Source organism: Symphalangus syndactylus, chromosome 4 (genome assembly GCF_028878055.3).
Source record: "Symphalangus syndactylus isolate Jambi chromosome 4, NHGRI_mSymSyn1-v2.1_pri, whole genome shotgun sequence".
Taxonomy (NCBI): Eukaryota; Metazoa; Chordata; class Mammalia; order Primates; family Hylobatidae; genus Symphalangus; species Symphalangus syndactylus.
In genome coordinates, this window is record NC_072426.2 from 100379026 (window position 1) to 100396804 (window position 17779).

The following is a 17779-nucleotide window of genomic DNA, read 5'->3' on the forward strand; positions in this document are numbered from 1 at the left end:
TTATAAAAACAAGTTATAAATAGGTGATTACATTTCACTGGAGTTTTATATACTTTGAGGTTACAGTTCACAGACCATGTAGCCCTATTGCATATATTGCAAACCTGCATGCAGTTTGGCTTTTCTCTTCACATAGAGGTTGGGAAAGTTGCTCTAATAATAGAGATAGGTTTGTACCAGCACCTGTCAGTTTGTTCTAACAACAATGAACCAACTGGTCCATGACAAAGCCAAAACTGCAAGTGTTCTCTTTCTATACTTCCAGGTATTATAATAAAAAGTAATGACAATAGCTAACATTTACTGAGCTCTTAAATATTACAGGAACTACTCTATATACTTTCATGTAACTGGTTTATTTCTTTAACAACACTATGAAATAGATATTAGTATTTATACTCATTTTATAGATAAACTGAGGCTCAAAGAAGTTAAGCAACTAGCCAAGAATCTCAATAAAGTTAGTGTCAGAGCCAGTAGTCAAATGCAGGTTGTCTGGCAACAAAGTCTGTATCTTTTTTTTTTTTTTTTTGAGACAGAGTCTCACTCTGTCACCCAGGCTGGAATGCGGTGGTGCAAGCTCCGCTCACTGCAAGCTCTGCCTCCCATGTTCACGCCATTCTCCTGCCTCAGCCTCCTGAGTAGCTGGGACTACAGGTGCGCGCCACCACACCTGCTTAATTTTTGTATTTTTAGTAGAGACGGGGTTTCACCATGTTAGCCAGGATGGTCTTGATGTCCCTACCTCATGATCCACCCACCTTGGCCTTCCAAAATGCTGGAATTATAGGTGTGAACCACCGCGCCTGGCCCAAAGTCTGTACTTTTAATCATTATATGCCACTGCTTCTCAGGGGGATCACGTTGTAGAGCAGGGTTGGCAAACTATAGCCCATGGGTCAAATCTGGCCTGCTACTTAAAAAAAAATTATTGTGGTAAAATACACGTGACTTACCATTTTACACTCGTGTTACTTAACAACAGGGATACCTTCTGAGAATGGCATTATTAGGTGATTTTGTCGTTGTGTGAATTTCTGAGTGTATTTACACAAACCCAGGTGGTACAGCCTATTACATACCTAAGCTAAATGGTACAGCCTGTTGCTCCTAGGCACAGGCCTGTACAGCATGTTACTGTACTGAATACTGGAGGCAACTATAACACAGTGGTTAGCATTTGTATATTTAAACAAGCCTGAACATAGCAAAGGTACAATAAAATTATGGTACAAAAGATAAAAATGGTACAGGTACACTTGTATAGGGTCCTTACCACGAATGGAACTTATAGGAATGAAAGTTGCTCTGAGTGAGTCACTGAGTGAGTGGTGAGTGAATGTGAAGACCTACGTCATTACTGGACTGTCTATAAATACTACATTTAGGTTACACTACATTTTTAAAAATGTCTTCAAAAAATTACCCTTAGTTGTACTTTTTGACTTTATAAATTTTTTATTTTTTAAATTTTTGATCCTTTTGAAATACCAGCTTAAGGCACAAACACTGTACAACTGTACAAAAATATTTTTTCTTTATTTCCTTATTCCATGAGGTTTGCCTATTTTTTAATTAATTAATTTTTACTGTTTAATCTTTTTGTTAAAATCTAAGACACAAACACACATTAGCCTAGGCCTACATAGGGTGAGGATCATCAATATCACTGTCTTCCACCTACACTTCCTGTCCCACCAGAAGGTCTTCAAAGGTTGTGTAACACACATGGAGCTGTCATCTCCTGTGATAACAATGCCTTCTTCTGGAATACCTCCTGAAGGACCTGAGGCTATTTTACAGTTAACTTTAAAAAACATGGTAGGAGAACACTCTAATGATAAAAATATAATATATACATAAACCAGTAACATAATCATTTATTATGAAGTATATGTACTGTTTGTAATTGTTTATGCTGTATTTTTATATGACTGGCAGTGCAATAGGTTTGTTTATACCAGCATCACCACAAACACATCAGTAATGAGTTGTGCTTTGACTTTACAACAACTACAATGTCATTAGGTGATAGGAGTTTTTCAGCTCCATTATAATCTTATGAGACCATCATATATGTGGTCCAACATTGACCAAAGAGTCATTATGTCACACAGGACTGCATACAATTCAGCAGCATTAGTTACATTCATGATGTTGTGCAACCCTTACCTCTATCTAGTTCAATAACTTTTTATCACCTCAAAAAGAAACCCCATACCTGTTACTACTGCCTGTTTTTGAAAATAACGGTGTGGCTGGGTGCGGTGGCTCACACCTGTAATCCCAGCACTTTGGGAGGCCGAGGTGGGCAGATCACCTGAGGTCAGGAGTTCGAGACCAGCCTGGCCAACATGGTGAAACCCCATCTCTACTAAAAATACAAAAAATAGCCAGGTGTGGTGGCAGGCGCTTGTAATCTGAGCTACTCGGGAGGCTGAGGCAGGAGAATCACTTAAACCCAGGAGGCAGAGCTTGCAGTGAGCCGAGATCACACCACTGCACTCCAGCCTGGGCCACGGAGCGAGACTCTGTCTCAAAAAAAAAAAAAAAAAAAAACAAAAAAAAAGTTATAATAGTCATTTGTTTATTCTCATAGTGGTATAGTATTCCACTGTATGAATATATCACATTCTACTGTTGATGGACATGTGGGTAGTTTCTGATGTATGTTTTCTAGTTATTTATGAATATTCTTGCACATATCTTTTGGTGAACATATGTACTGAGTATATACTAGTATACACAGCCAAGCTCATTCATTTACATCTTATTTATGGCTGCTTTCATGCTACAAGGGCAGAGTTGAGTAGTTGCAACAGAGACTGGATGGTTGTCAAAGACTAAAATATTTACCACCAGCCTCTGTATAGACAGTAGTTTCCTGACCCCTGTTTTAAGGTATTTCAGTCAACCTACTAAATGCCAGTTAGAGATCCTCCAGCTCCATTTCATGATGGCTTGTTTTTAGACTTTAGTCTCAAAATTACAGTTATAATACAATAAAATAATCTTAACTGAATGCACAGAAAAATAAAAATATTAATTCACAGCCCAACACTGGTAAATTGTGAAAGGTGAAATAAGATTTTATCTGGTACGTGGTGGTTGATATACTGAAACTAGAAGGAGTTCCTTTGTTTATTACCAGGGTTTATTATTATGGGAGTCTGGGTATGACTCTGGACTTTTAATTACCACCTGTCCTGTGTCCCCAAAAAATTAACCTCATATAATATAAACTAGTTCATTTTAAAGAGAGTGCTAGTCCTATTCTCTAATACAAGCTTAAAAAAAAAAACCTAACACACATACAACATAGTAGCTTAAAAATAAAACAAACCCACAAAGACCACACATCAAGTGTGGGAAACGTGGAGCAACTGGAACTCTCACACAATACTGGAGACGCTGTAAGTAGGTATAACCACTTTGAAAATTTTTTTGGCCATATCCACTGAAGTTAGAATAGCATATCCTCTGACCTAGCAATTCTACCCTTATGTATCTAGTACTTAAGTTCATCAAAAGACATATAGAAAAATATTCATAATAGTATTATATTCTAGGCAAACCACCCACATATCCATCAACAGTAGGGTGTGATATAGTCACACAATGGAACACTATAAGCAATGGGAATAAACTTGTTGCAAGCAAAACATAACTGAATCTAACAAACAATATTGAATAAAAGCAGCCAGATGCATAAGGGTATATACTATATGAATCCATTCTTACAAAATTTTAAAACAGGCAAAATTAATCTGTGCTGTTGGAAGTCAGGATGGGGTTACTCTTGTGGGGGTAGGGATTAAGTAGCTGACTGAGAGAAAGCATGAGAAAGGCTTCTGGAGTACTGGCAATATTCTTGATCTGGGTGCTGGTCATACAAGCATACTGTTTTTCTTTTTAGAGACAGGGTCTTGCTGTGTCATCCAGGCTGAAGTATATTGGCACAGTCATAGCTCACTGCAGTCTCAAACTCCTGGGATTAAGGGATCCTCCTGCCTTAGTCCCCTGAGTAGCTAGGACTACAGGCATGTACCACCATGCCCTGGCTAATTATTTTTACTTTTTGTAGAGACAAAAAGTCCTCAAGCTTACTTGATGTAAATTTACTTTGTAATTTTCTATGTGTATATTACACTTCAATAAAAACTTTTTTTTTCCTTTTACTCCTGGCAAGCTGTGATTCAATAAAAAGTTTAAAAATGTTGGACTTCTGCTTCCAGCCAAGATGGAGTAACATGAACTGGGTTTACTCTCTTAAAACAAACAATGGCTTTTAAGACACTGTATATCAGATAATGAAAGTTAGTAAACCTTGAGATGATAAACAAATGAGACTGGACCTGCAATTGCCTTGAAAAAGTTTCCAAGATATGGCATAAAGAGTGGGAACTGAGGCACAGCCTGGTGGACTCTCTGAGTTGAGAGTCCAGAGACCAAGGCAGCTCGGATTCATAGAACAGAGTATCTTAGAGAAGAGAAATACACAGGAAGAGAACCCATGATATCTGCAGAGGGTGGGGCATCGTTTGAGCATTCAAAATGTACTATCAGTGCACGTATGAGAAGAAGCCACCTGAGGCTAGGAAAAAAAAAAATGAAAGAAGGGAACAGTACTTGCTGCTCACAAGGAACAAGGAATATTGCCTGTTCCCATCCTCCAGACCAGAAAAACTCAATTCATGGAGCACTGGGCAGAATAAGATCTTGCCTCCATAGGTGGGTAATAATTAGCTCTAGACTGAACATTGCTCCAGACCTAAAAAATCATAAATGTTTGCAAGTAACTTAATTGTATTTCAGAACAAAGCTCAAGAAAATATGCAGTAATAAATTCATCCCTTAGTAAGGCAAAATGCACAATGTATGAAATCTAATCAAAGATCACCAGGCAGGAAAATACAAGCCATAATGAAGGGAGTATCAACTGAAACCAACCTAGAATTAACACAGATATTCAAATTATTCCACATTTTCAAAATATCAAATACAGACATGGAAAATATATAGTCTCTCTCAAATCATACTTTGAGATGAAAATGACAATATCTCACATGAAATACACTAAATGAGCAGATTCAACATTGTAGAAGAAAAGATAATGAACATTGATGGCATAACAATAGAAATTGCCCAGAATGAAATACACACAGAAAAAAAAAATACAAAAAAATTTTTTTAAAAGCATGAGTTACCTGAGAGATCAATGATCAAATGGACTAATTTATGAGTGACAGAAGTCCTGACGGATGATGGGGGACAGAAAAAAAAATCTGAAGAAATAATGGCTGAAAGCTTTCCAAACAATGAAAACAAACCTACAAATCTATGAAGTTAAGCAAATTCCATGCAGAAGAAACATGAGGAAAACTACATTAAGGCACATCATAATCAAATTGTTCAAAACCAGTGATAAAGAGAAAATCTTAGCAGCCAGAAAAAAAAAAAATACATGCACAAAGGAACAAAGATAAGGATGACAACAAATTTCTTTTCAGAAACAATGCAAGCGAGAAGAAATGGACAGCATTTTAAAAGTACTAGAAGGCAAACTATTCACACAGTTCATAAAATTATCTTGCAAAAATAAAAGCAAAATAAAGAAATTTTCATATCTACAAAAGAAACAGTTCATCACTAGCAGACCCACATACAAGAAATGTTAATGGACATTTTTCAGGCTGAATTTAAAAATTTTTTTTAAAAATAAGATTCATATAACATAAAATTCATCATTTTAACCATTTTAAAGTATACAGTTCAGTGGTTTTTAATATAGTCACGATGTTGTACAATCATTACCACTATGTAATTTCAAAAAATTTCTATCACTCCAAAAAGAAACATGGTACCTCTCAATTTCCCTCTTCATCCATCCCCCAGCAACCACTAAACTCTGTCTCTATGGCTCTGCCTATTCTGGACATTTCATATGAATGGAATCATACCATATACATGGTGCTTTGTGATTGGCTTCTTTCATTTAGCATATTTTCAAGGTTCATCCATGTTGTAACATGTATCAGTACTTAATTCCTTTTTGTGTCTGAATAATATTCCATTGCATGGTGTACTAGTCTGCTAGGGCTGCCATAACAAAATAGCACTGATTGGGTGGATTACACAATGGACATTTATTTTCTCACAGTTCTGGAGGCCAGAAGTCCAAGATCAAGGTGCTGTCCTGGCTTTCCGGTGGCCACCTTCTTTCTCTGTCCTCACATGGCCTTTTCTCCACGTGAGTAGAAAGAGATCTCCGCTGTCCCTTCTTCTTCTTACAAGGACACCAGCCCTATTGGATTAGGAGCCCACTCTTATTACCTCAAAACCTGAATTACCTCCCTAAAAGCTCTGTCTCCAAATACAGTCACTTTGGGGGTTAGGGTTTCAACATATGAATTTTAGGGGGGAAACAATTCATCCCATAACACATGGATAAACCCAATTTTGTTCATTCATCAGCTGATGGACATTTGGGTTGTTTCCACTTCTTAGCTATTATGAATAACGCTGCTATGAGCATTCATGTTCAAGTTTTTGTATGGACATATGTTTTCAATTCTCTTTTTTATATACCTAGGAGTGGAATTTTCTTGGTCTTTTGACAATTTTGTGTTTAACATTCTGAGGAGCTGCCAAATTGTTTCCACAATAGCTGCAGCATTTTATATTCCCACTGCAATGTATGAGGGTTCCAATTTCTCCGTATCTTTACTAACACTTGTTATTTTTCTTTTAAGAAATAAAATGTAATTAAAAATATATATACAAATAGCCATCCTAGTGGGCATGAGGTGGTATCTCATTGTGGTTTTTATTTGCACTTCCCTAATGACTAACGATGTACAACGTCTTTCATGTGCTTATTGACCATTGGTATATCTTCTTTGGAGAAATATCTATCCAAATTATTTGCCCATTTTAAAATTGGGTTGTTTGAGCTTTTATTATTGAGTTGTAGTTCTTTACCCTGGATACTAGATCCTTATCAGTTATATGATTTCTAAATATTTTCTCCCATTTCACAGGTTGTCTTTTGCTTCCTTGATAATGTCTTTTATAGCACAAAGTTTTACATTTTGATGAAGTCCAAATTATCATTTTTTCTTTTGCTGCTCATGCTTTTGGTGTAATATCTAACAATGTAATGTCAAATCCAAGGTCATGAAGAGTTACTCCTTTGTTTTCTTCTGAGAGTTTTATGATTTTGGCTCTCAAATTTAGGTCCTTGATCCATTGTGAGTTGATTTTTGTATATGGTATGAAGTCAGGATCCGACTTCATTCTTTTACAGATGAATATACAGTTGTTCCGGTATCATCTGTTGAAGAGACTATTCTTCTCCCATCGAATGATCTTGGCACCCTTGAAAACTAATTGGCCACATATGTATGGGTGTATTTCTGAACTTTTGATTCTATTCCATTGATCTGTTTGTCTGTCCTTAGGCCAGTTTCACACAACCAGTTTTGATTATTGCAGTTGTGTAGTAACTTTTTAAATCAGGAAGTGTGAATCCTCTAACTTTATTCTTTATAAATATTGTTCTGACTGTTCAAGTCCTCTAGCATTTCCATGTAAACTTCAGGATCAGCTTGCCCATTTCTACAAAAAAAGGCAGCTGGAATTTTGATAGGGATTGTACTGAAACTGTAGCTCTATTTGGGGAGTATTAACATCTTAATATTAAGCCTTCAACTCCATAAACATGGGATGTCTTTCCATTTCTTTAGGGGTCCTCTAATTTCTTTCTATAATATTACATAGTTTTCATTGTGGAAGTCTTGTACTTCCTTGGTTACATTTATTTATTTTATTCTTCTTGAGACTATTGTAAATGAATTCATTTCTTAATTTCCTTTTTGACTATTCATTGATACAGGTTGGAAGAATTTTGAGAAGCATGATAAAAAATGCATAAATTGCCCTGAACAGACTGAGAGCAGAAATCTAGACCTGGAACATGTTATTGGCCACTGGAGGGAGACACTTGTTATTTAGTGGCAAAAAGCTTAGTGAAATGGTCTCCTGTGGTCTTGTAGAAAGCACAACTTGTAAGTGATGATCCAATCCATGTGTTGAAGGTGAGGCCTAAGTTTTTTCTTGCTGCTTATAATAAAATGTAAGATGAGAGAGATAAATTGAGGGGAAAACTGTTCAACAAAAAGTTACCAGGACTTGATGATTTTGAAAATTCTCAGTCTCTCTAGAGGATGAAGGATGCTAATATTGGACAGTGATCTAGAGAAAAAAAGGTGTGAGTAGACAACCTTTTACTGATATCTCAGAAAGATCAAAAGATTAGAGTATTCACTCACACAAAGGGTCCTCTCAAGAGGTTAAGGGTTTATCTCAAAGATCTGCTTAACCAAACCACAGAGTCTTTATGAAACTTAAGGGCTTTGTCTCTCAGCCAGCCATTCAAGCAGGACCCTAAGATAGAGAAGAAATTATCTGAAAAGATACAGATGTGGCTTTTGTCTAATTTGGTAAACCCCACTGATACCATGAAGAGCCAGAAAGTTTTTGAGAAAATTATTTCAACAGAAAAACTGCCAATTTGGACTAAAGGGACAGAGTCACTATAAAATGGAAGAAGGTTGTCAGACCCCCAAAGTTCTACTGGCAAGAAGCAGCCTGATAGAACTACTTAGCTACAAACACATGCTACCTTTCATGAAAAAAGGAAAGATGATTCAGACGGTGAAACCAGGCACTCAGAGAATGGAGCAAAGAACTGCAGAGGATTAGTCCCAGGTCATGAAACTTAGTCATGGAACTCCCAATATTTACCCAGCTGGATTTCAGAATTGCTATGAACCCTTTTTTTAACCTTCCATTCCCCACTCCTTTTAACTGTACTATCTATAACTATTATCCTTTGCCTGTCCCACTCTTGTATGTTGGATGTGTTGGGGTCAGACAACTTGTCTCTTTAGTTTCACAGATCTACAGATGGAGAGAAATTGTGTATAGAACCTGTACTGAATAGATTACATCTAGGAACATCATCCACACCAGGACCTGATTTAGATGATAAGATTCTGGACCTTTGAGCTGATGCTACAATGGGATGGGACTCTTGAAAACCACGGGAGTGAGGTGAATGTATTTTGCATGTGGGAGAACATGAATCATTGGGGCATGTAGTAAACAGACTTTAAGGTGGCCCATGCATGATTCCTACCTCTTGGTGTTCATGCCTATGTGTAATCCCCCCACTCTGAGTGTGGGCAAGACTTGTGACTTGCTTCAGACCAACAGATAATGGTAAAGGTAATGGGATGTCATTCCCATGATCACGTTATATTATATAGGCTTTTGTCTTGTTAGTCCACTAGCTCTCAGTCTTTCTTCCTGGCTTTGAAGAATAAAGCTGACATAAATACTACAGCTATAAGGAACTGTATGCTTCTAAGAATACACAAAAGTGTAAATGGCTTCTTCTCTAGTTGAGTCTCCACATGAGAGCCCAGCCCTGGCCAACACCTTAAACGCAGCCAGGTAAAACCCTAAACAGAGAACTAGCTAAGCTGTTCCTGGACTTCAGGCTTACAAATATGTGAGGTATGTTGTTTGAAGCCACTGTTTGTGACAGTTAAGCAGCACAGAAAACCTATATAAACAATTCTTAACAAGTGAAATGTATATCTAACTATAAGCCAGCCATTCTACTATGAAGAATTTACCCAACAGAAAAAAATATGTATGCCTCCAATTTCTTGTACAATAGTGCTCATAACACCATTACATGTAATGGCCCAAAGCTGAAAAGAATCAAACTGGCCATCAACAGATAAACAAATTGTGATACAATGGAATACTACTCAGCAATAAAAAGGAATAAATTATTGATACACATAATGACAGTGATGAATCTCAAAATCATTATCCTGAGTGAAAGAAGCCAGACAAAGAGTACATACGATTCCACTCACATGAAACTCTACAAAATGCAAACTAATCTACAGTGGCAGAAAGCAGATCACTCTTTTTGTGATAATCACTTTGGAGATGCAGAGATAGGCAAGGGCAGGAGGCAGGGATTATGAAAGGCATAAACTTTTGGGGGTGATGGTTATGTTCACTATATTGATTGTGGTGATGGTTTCATGGGTGTATACATATGTCAGAACTTATAACACACTTTAAATATGTAGTTTGAGGGGCTATATCCTCCCTGGTGGCAGGCCCAAGTGCATTTTGAGAATTTAATACTGGGGTGCATCCTGTCCTTGGGCCAAGTTTGAGTTGAAGTTGCTGCAGCTGCCACCTGGTAGAGGAGGGATAGGGAAGCCAAGCTCTCCTATGCATACCTAGGACAATACCTAATTCCCTGGTATAGGCTGCTGTGAGACCAAGAGTTGAGTGGACTGTACTCCTCACATCTTCTTGCTCATACTGCTCACCTAAGAGAGGTCCCATCCTCTGTGGTCACAAGGCCATAGCTGGCACCATTTTGATAGTTTAATGCTGGAATTTCATTAAACCACAAAGACAAAAGACAGAGAAAAAGAAACATAATTTATAAAACAACTCGAAAACAATCATCAATATGACAGAAACAAAGTCTCACATATCAATATTAACCTGAATGTAAATGCATTACATGGTCCACTTAAAAGACACAGATTAACAGAATGGATTGAAAAAAAAAATGATCCAACTATATGCTGCCTACAAGAGACTCATCTTACCCATAAAGACACAAAAACTAAAGTAAACAAGTGGAAAAAGATATTCCACAGAAATGGAAATCAACAGTGAGCAGGAGTAGCTACACTTACAGCAGATGAAACAGACTTTAAATCAAAAACGTAACAATAAGACAAAGAAGGTCATTACATAATGACAAAGGGATCAATTTAACAAGAGGATGTAACAATCCTAAATATATATGTACCCAACATCAGAGCACCTCAATTCACAAAACAAATATTACTAGACCTAAAGAAAGAGTAGACAACAATACGATAATAGTGGGGATTTTAACACCCTATTCACAGCACTAGACAGAGCAAAGAGACAGAAAACAAAGAAATATTGGACATGCATTGGACTTTAGACCAAAATGGACTTAACATTTACAGAACAGTCTACTCAAAAACTACAGAATATACATTCTTTCATCAGCACATGGAAAATTCTCCAAGACCAAATATTAGGCCATAAAACAAATCTTAACAAATGTTTTAAAAGTGAAATCATATCAAGTATCTTCTCAGACCACAGTGGAATAAAGCCAGAAATCAACACCACAAAAACTTTGGAAACTATACAAATATGTGGAAATTAAACAGCATGCTCCTGAACAATCACTGGGTCAATGAAAAAATTAAGACAGAAATTTAAAAACTGAAACAAATGAAAATGAAAATACTATCTACTAAAACCTGTAGGATACAGCAAAAGCAGTACTAAGAGGAAAGTTATAGCAATAAATGCCTACATCAAAAAAGTAGAAAGATGGCTGGGCATGGTGTCTCACACCTGTAATCCTGGCACTTTGGCAGGCCAAGGCAAGAGAATCGCTTGAGGCCAGGAGTTTGAGACCAGTCTGGGCAACATAGCAAAACCCAGTCTCTAAAAAAAATTTTTTTAATTAAAAAAAAGTAAAAAGATCACAACTACCTAACATTACACCTCAAGAAACTAAAAAAACAAAGCTGAGCATGGTAGCTCATGCCTGTAATCTCAGCACTTTGGGAGGGAGGCCAAGGTGGGCAGATCACTTGAGGTGAGGAGTTCAAGACCAGCCTGGCCAACATGGCAAAACACTATCTCTACTAAAAATACAGAAATAGGCTGGTTATGGTGTTCTGCACCTGTAATCCCAGCTACTTGTGAGGCTGAGGCAGGAGAATCGCTTGAACCTGGGAGGCAGAGGCTGCAGTGAGCCGATATCATGCCACTGCATTCCAGTCTGGACAACAGAGTGAGAATACATCTAAAAAAAAAAAAAAAAAAAAAACCTGGAAAAAACAAGAACAAACTGATAGAATAACTAAGAAGATAGAAGATTGAAATAAACACAATCAGAAATGAAAAAGGAGACATTACAATTGATACCACAGAAATACAAAAGATCATCAGAGAGATTTATAAGCAACTATACACTCACCAACTAGAAAACCGAGAGGAAATGGGTAAATTGCTGGAAACACAACAACCTACTGAGGTTGAACCAGAAAGAGATGGGACTCCTAAACAGACTAATAATGAGTAGTGAGATTGAATCGGTAATAAAAAATCTCCCAACAAAAAAAAGCCTAAAAACCAGATGGGGCTGGGTGCAGTGGCTCATGCCTATAATCCCAGCATTTTGGGAGGCCGAGGCAGGTGGATCACTTGAGGTCAGGAGTTTGACCTGAATAGAATTATTTTGAATAGAAAAATCAGCCAGGCATGGTGGCACACCTGTAGTCCCAGCTACTCGGGAGGCCGAGGAAGAAGAATTGCTTGAACCCAAGAGGCAGAGGTTGCAGTGATCTGAGCTCATGCCACTGCACTCCAGCCTGGGTGACAGAGTGAGACTCTGTTCCAAAAAAACCAAAAACTGAAAAACAACAACAACAACAAAAACCAGATAGATTCGCAGCCAACAACAACAAAAGCCTAAAAATCAGATGGATTAAAACAAACAAAGAAACAAACAGATGGATTCACAGTCAAATTATACCAAATATACAAATAATTAATACCAATCCTCCTGAAACTACTCCAAAAAAATTAAAAAGGAGGGAATTCTCCTTAACTTATTCTATGAGGCCAGTATAACTCTGATACCAAAATCAGACAAGGACACAATGAAAAAAGAAAAGACCAATATCCCTGATGAACATACAGACAAGAATCCTCAACAAAATACTAGCAAACTGAATCTAACAGCACATCAAAAAGATAATACAACATGATAAAGTGGGATTTATCCCAGAGTTGAAAGGATGATTCAACATATGCAAATCAATAAATGTGATACATCATATAAACAGAATTAACGACAAAAAAACAAATGATCATCTCAATAGATGCACAAAAGGTACTGGATAAAATTCAACATTACTTCGTGATAAAGGTCCTCAATACACTAGGCATAGAAGAAACATACCTCAACATAATAAAGGCCATAAACAACAAACCCATAGCTAGCATTATACTTAACAGAGAAAAACTGAAAGCATTCCCTAACGCTAGAACAAGACAAGGATGCCCACTTTCACCACTCTTATTCAACAAGTCCTAGTCACAGCAATCAGGCAAGAGAAAATAACAAAAGGCATCCAAACTGGAAAAGAGGAAGTCAAATTGCCCTGTTTGCTGATGGTATGATCTTATATCTGGAAAACCTGAAAGACTCTACCAAAAAACTTAGATATGATAAACAAATTTAGTAGTTTCAGATACAAAATTAAGATCCAAAAATCAGTAGGGTTTCAATACTCCAGTAATGATCTAGCCAAGGACCAAATCAAGAAGGCAACTCAATTTACAATAGCTATAAGAAAGTAAACTATCCAGGATTATATTTAAGCATGGAGGTGAAAGATCTCTATAAGGAGAACTACAAAACACTGACTAAAGAATTCATAGATGATACAAACAAATGGAAAAACATCCCATGCTCATGGATTGAAAGAATCCATATTGTTAAAATGACCATACAGATCAAGCAGTCTACAGATTCCACACAATCCCTATCAAATTACCAATGCCATTTTTCACAGAATTAGAAAAAAAATCCTAAAATTCATATGGAACCAAAAAAGAGCCCAAATAGCTAAAATAATCCTAAGTAAAAAGAACAAAGCTGGAGGAATCACATTACCTGACTTCAAATTATACAAGGGTATAGTAATCAAAACAGCATGGTACTGGTATAAAAATAGACACACAGACCAATGGAATGGAACAGAAAACCAAGAAATAAAGCCATATACCTATAATCAACTGATCTTTGACAAAGTCAACAAAAATATACACTGGGGAAAGGACTCTATTAAATAAGTGGTGCTGGGAAAACTGGCTAGCCATATGCAGAAAAATGCCTCTCACCATGTACAAAAATTAAGAGGACCCATACCTCTCACCATATACAAAAATTAAGATGGATTAAAGGCTTAAACCCAAGACCTGAAACTGTAACAATCCTAGAAGAAAACCTAGGAAAAAGTCTTCTGGACATTGTCCAGGCAAAGAATTTAAGACCAAGTCTTCAAAAGCAAAAGCAACAAAAACAAAAATAGACAAATGGGATTCAATTAAACTAAAAAGCTTCTGCATAGCAAAAGAAATAACAGGATAAGCGGACAACCTACAGAGTGGCAAAAAATATTTGCAAACTATGCATCTGACAAAGGACTAATATCCAGAATCTACAAGGATTTCAACCCAATAAGAAAACGATAAATAGCCCTATTTAAAAAGGGAAAAAGACTATGAACAGGCTGGGCATGGTGGCTCAGGCCTGTAATCCTAGCACTTTGGGAGGCCAAGATGGGCAGATCGCTTGAGCCCAGGAGTTTGAGACCAGCCCGGGCAACATGGTTAAACCCTGCCTCTACAAAAAAAATACAAAAGATTAGCCAGTCGTGGTGGTGCATGCCTGTGCTCCCAGCTACTCAGGAGGCTGAGGTAGCAGGATCACTTGAGCCCAGAAGGTCAAGGCCGCAGTGAGCTGTGATTGTGCCACTGCACTCCAGCCTGGGTGACAGAGAGAAACAGAGAGAGAGAGAGAAACAGAGAGAGAGAGAGAGAGAAACAGAGAGAGAGAGAGAGAGTGAGAGAGGGAAACAGGACATGAACAGACATTTTTCAAAAGAAGATATACAAGCATCCAACAAACATGAAAAACGACTGATGTTGGCAAGGATGTGGAGAAAAGGGAACACTTATACACTGTTTGTGGGAAAGTAAATTAGTACAGCCTTTATGGAAAAAAGCATGGAGATTTCTCACAGAACTAAAAATAGAACTACCATTTGATCCAGCAATCCCACTCTTGAGTATATACACAAAAAGAAAGAAATCATTATATCAAAAAAATATTTACAGCTAGGCGCAGTGGCTCATGCCTGTAATCCCAGCACTTTGGGAGGCTGAGGCAGGCGGATCACCTGAGGTTAGGAGTTCAAGACCAACAACATGGCAAAACCCCATCTCTACTAAAAATACAAAAAATTAGCTGGGCGTGGTGGTGCACACCTGTAATTCCAGCTACTCAGGAGGCTGAGGCAGGAGAATCGCTTGAACCTAGGAGGCACAGGTTGCAGTGGGCCAAGATTATGCCACTGCACTCCAGCCCGGGTGACAAGTGAAACTCTGTCTCAAAAAATATATATTTATTCACACTCATATGTTTATCGCTCCATTATTCACAGTAGCAAAGATATGGAATCAGCCTAAGTGTCCATCAACAGAGGACTGGATAAATCAAATGGACTACTACTTGGCCATACAAAATAATGAAATTTGAGAAATATCCATGCCTTTTTCCATAAAGGCTGTCTTTTGCAGCAACATAGATGGAACTGGAGGCCATTATCCTAGCGAAATAACTCAGAAACAGAAAGTCAGATACCACATATTCTCACTTATAAGTGAGAGCTAAACAATGGGTACACATGGACATACAGAGTGTAACAAGAAACACTGGAGACTCCAAAAGGTGGGAAGGTGGGAGGGAGGCAAGGGTTGAAAAATTACCTATTGAGTACAACATTCACTATTTGAGTGATGGGTACACTAAAAACCCAGATTTCACCACTAAGAAATAAATGCACATAAGAAACCTGCACTTGGACTCTTCAAATACATAAAAATAAAAAATAAAATGAAAAGAAAAAATAGTGTAGTTTATTATATATCTATTATGCTTTAATAAAGCAGTTTAAAAAATGTGCTACTTGCACATGATTTTTCTTCATAAATCATTATATTCAAAGAGAAAGTGCAAGCTCTGTCTAATCATCACAGACTAGGCCTTTTTATTGATCTACTCATTCTCAAATATTTACTAAATACCTGTTAGTTTTTGTGGGAAATACAAACATAAGTCAGACCCACTATGATCTGAGATCAGGGGCAGAGACTAAATATATGGTCATTCCATATCATATCATGAGATGATAATAAACATATTTTTGGTCTCTGCCCCTGGTTTATGGCACACAGCTTCTAAAACCCTTATAATACCCAAAGTGGTGTTTTTTTTGTATGCTAATGATATGACTGGTGGTTAGGGGCTCTTGGATAGTCTGAGGATTGGGTAGGGAGATAGTGGTTGGCAGGGGAACCAACTATGTAATTAGAAGGTTGGAACTTTTTCATCCCCACCCCTTAACCTCTAGGGAGAAGACGGGGCTGAAGGTCGAGTTAATCAGCGATGGCCAACAATTTAATCATGCCTACAAAATGAAATCTCCATAAAAACCCTAAAGGACTAGGTTCAGAGAGCCCTAAATAGCTGGTAGGTCAGAAGTACAGGTCACAACTTGGAGCTTGCAACTAGCATCTGAGGTTGGGGGTAGTCTTGTGGGACTGGGCCCTTAATTTGTGGGATCTGACAATATCTCCTGGTAGATTGTGTCAGAACTGAATTGAATTATAGGATGTATTGTCAGAATTGCTTGGGTTGTGGGGAAAAAACCCTACCTACTGGTGTCAGACATGTTGTGGTATGTGAGAGTAGGAAAAAACATTTAGAAAAAACATTTGGGTTTTTCCCCTCTCTCATACCCACTTTTTTTTTTTTGAGACACAATCTCTCATCTTATGCCCAGGCTAGAGTGCAGTGGTGCAGTCATAGCTCACTGCAGACTTGACCTCCTGGGCTCAAGCAATGCTCCCACCTCAGTCTGTTGCATAGCTGGAACTATAGGTGTATGCCACCATGCCTGGCTAATTTTTAATTTTTTTAGAGAGATGGGATCTCACTACATTGCCCAGGCTGGTCTCAAACTCCTGGGCTCAAGTGATCCTTCCCCTTGGCCTCCCAAAGTGTCGGATTATAGACATGAGCCACTGTGCCTGGCCCATATGCACCTTTTGCACTATGAAGCATATCATCTAATAGACTGGTTAGGGTTTAGAAATCATAAACAATTGATTTTTACATTATTTTCACAAAGATCCTTACCAGAGGCAAATCCTTACCAGAGGCAAATCCTTCCCAGTGACTACGTGTCAACTGCTCCATACAGCTCACAACCTTGCTCCATACATTGTCAAACACATAAGCAAGGACATCTTCTTTCATGCAGTAAAATGGAGCAATGGGAGGATACCCTAATTTCTGTTTCTCTGTAGCTGCTTCTGATTTCTTCCCACGAAATCCCTCTTCCCTGTAACAGAAGCAAGAAGGAAAGACTTCATGATTCTGAAGGGAAGGCTGCCTTTCTAAAATTGTCCGTGTATTACCTGAAAATTCACTTTGAGGAAAAATGGAAAATAGAATTAATTTGACAAAGGCCAAATAGAAGTAATAAATAGAAAATAGAAGTAATTTGACACAGGAGAAGTGAAAGGGAAGGAGGCAATCTTTGGAAAACCAAAAGAACCTGCTTCCAGTTCTAGCTCAGTGGTATTATGTATAGAAGCCTGGCTTATATTTAGCTGGCCCTAGGGCTGTGTGCACTTGGGTGATACGTGAGTCAACATGGCTCAGCAGGAAATACAATGGGAAAAAATACAATGGGAAAAAAAAATGCATCCAGAATCATGTGACACAATACTAACTACTAGACCTAACCACAGCTACACAGCCTAAAGA

The 17779-nt window shown here is 37.8% G+C and overlaps 2 protein-coding genes across 12 annotated transcripts in view; one reads left to right on the forward strand and one right to left on the reverse strand.

The window, feature by feature from the left end:
- Window positions 1-9876, forward strand: part of DNAJC9 (DnaJ heat shock protein family (Hsp40) member C9) — a 30762-nt gene extending 20886 nt beyond the window's left edge. The window contains exons 7-9 of the transcript XR_010120361.1: window positions 6161-6250; window positions 7895-8096; window positions 8952-9876. The gene's annotated coding sequence lies outside the window, so the exon portion shown is untranslated. The remainder of the gene's footprint in view (window positions 1-6160; window positions 6251-7894; window positions 8097-8951) is intronic.
- Window positions 1-17779, reverse strand: part of FAM149B1 (family with sequence similarity 149 member B1) — a 75867-nt gene that overhangs the window by 14433 nt on the left and 43655 nt on the right. For all 11 annotated transcript variants that reach the window (XM_063637548.1, XM_063637547.1, XM_063637546.1 and 8 more), the window contains exon 7: window positions 17164-17351. In XM_063637548.1, coding sequence (XP_063493618.1) covers window positions 17164-17351 — 188 coding nt within the window. The remainder of the gene's footprint in view (window positions 1-17163; window positions 17352-17779) is intronic.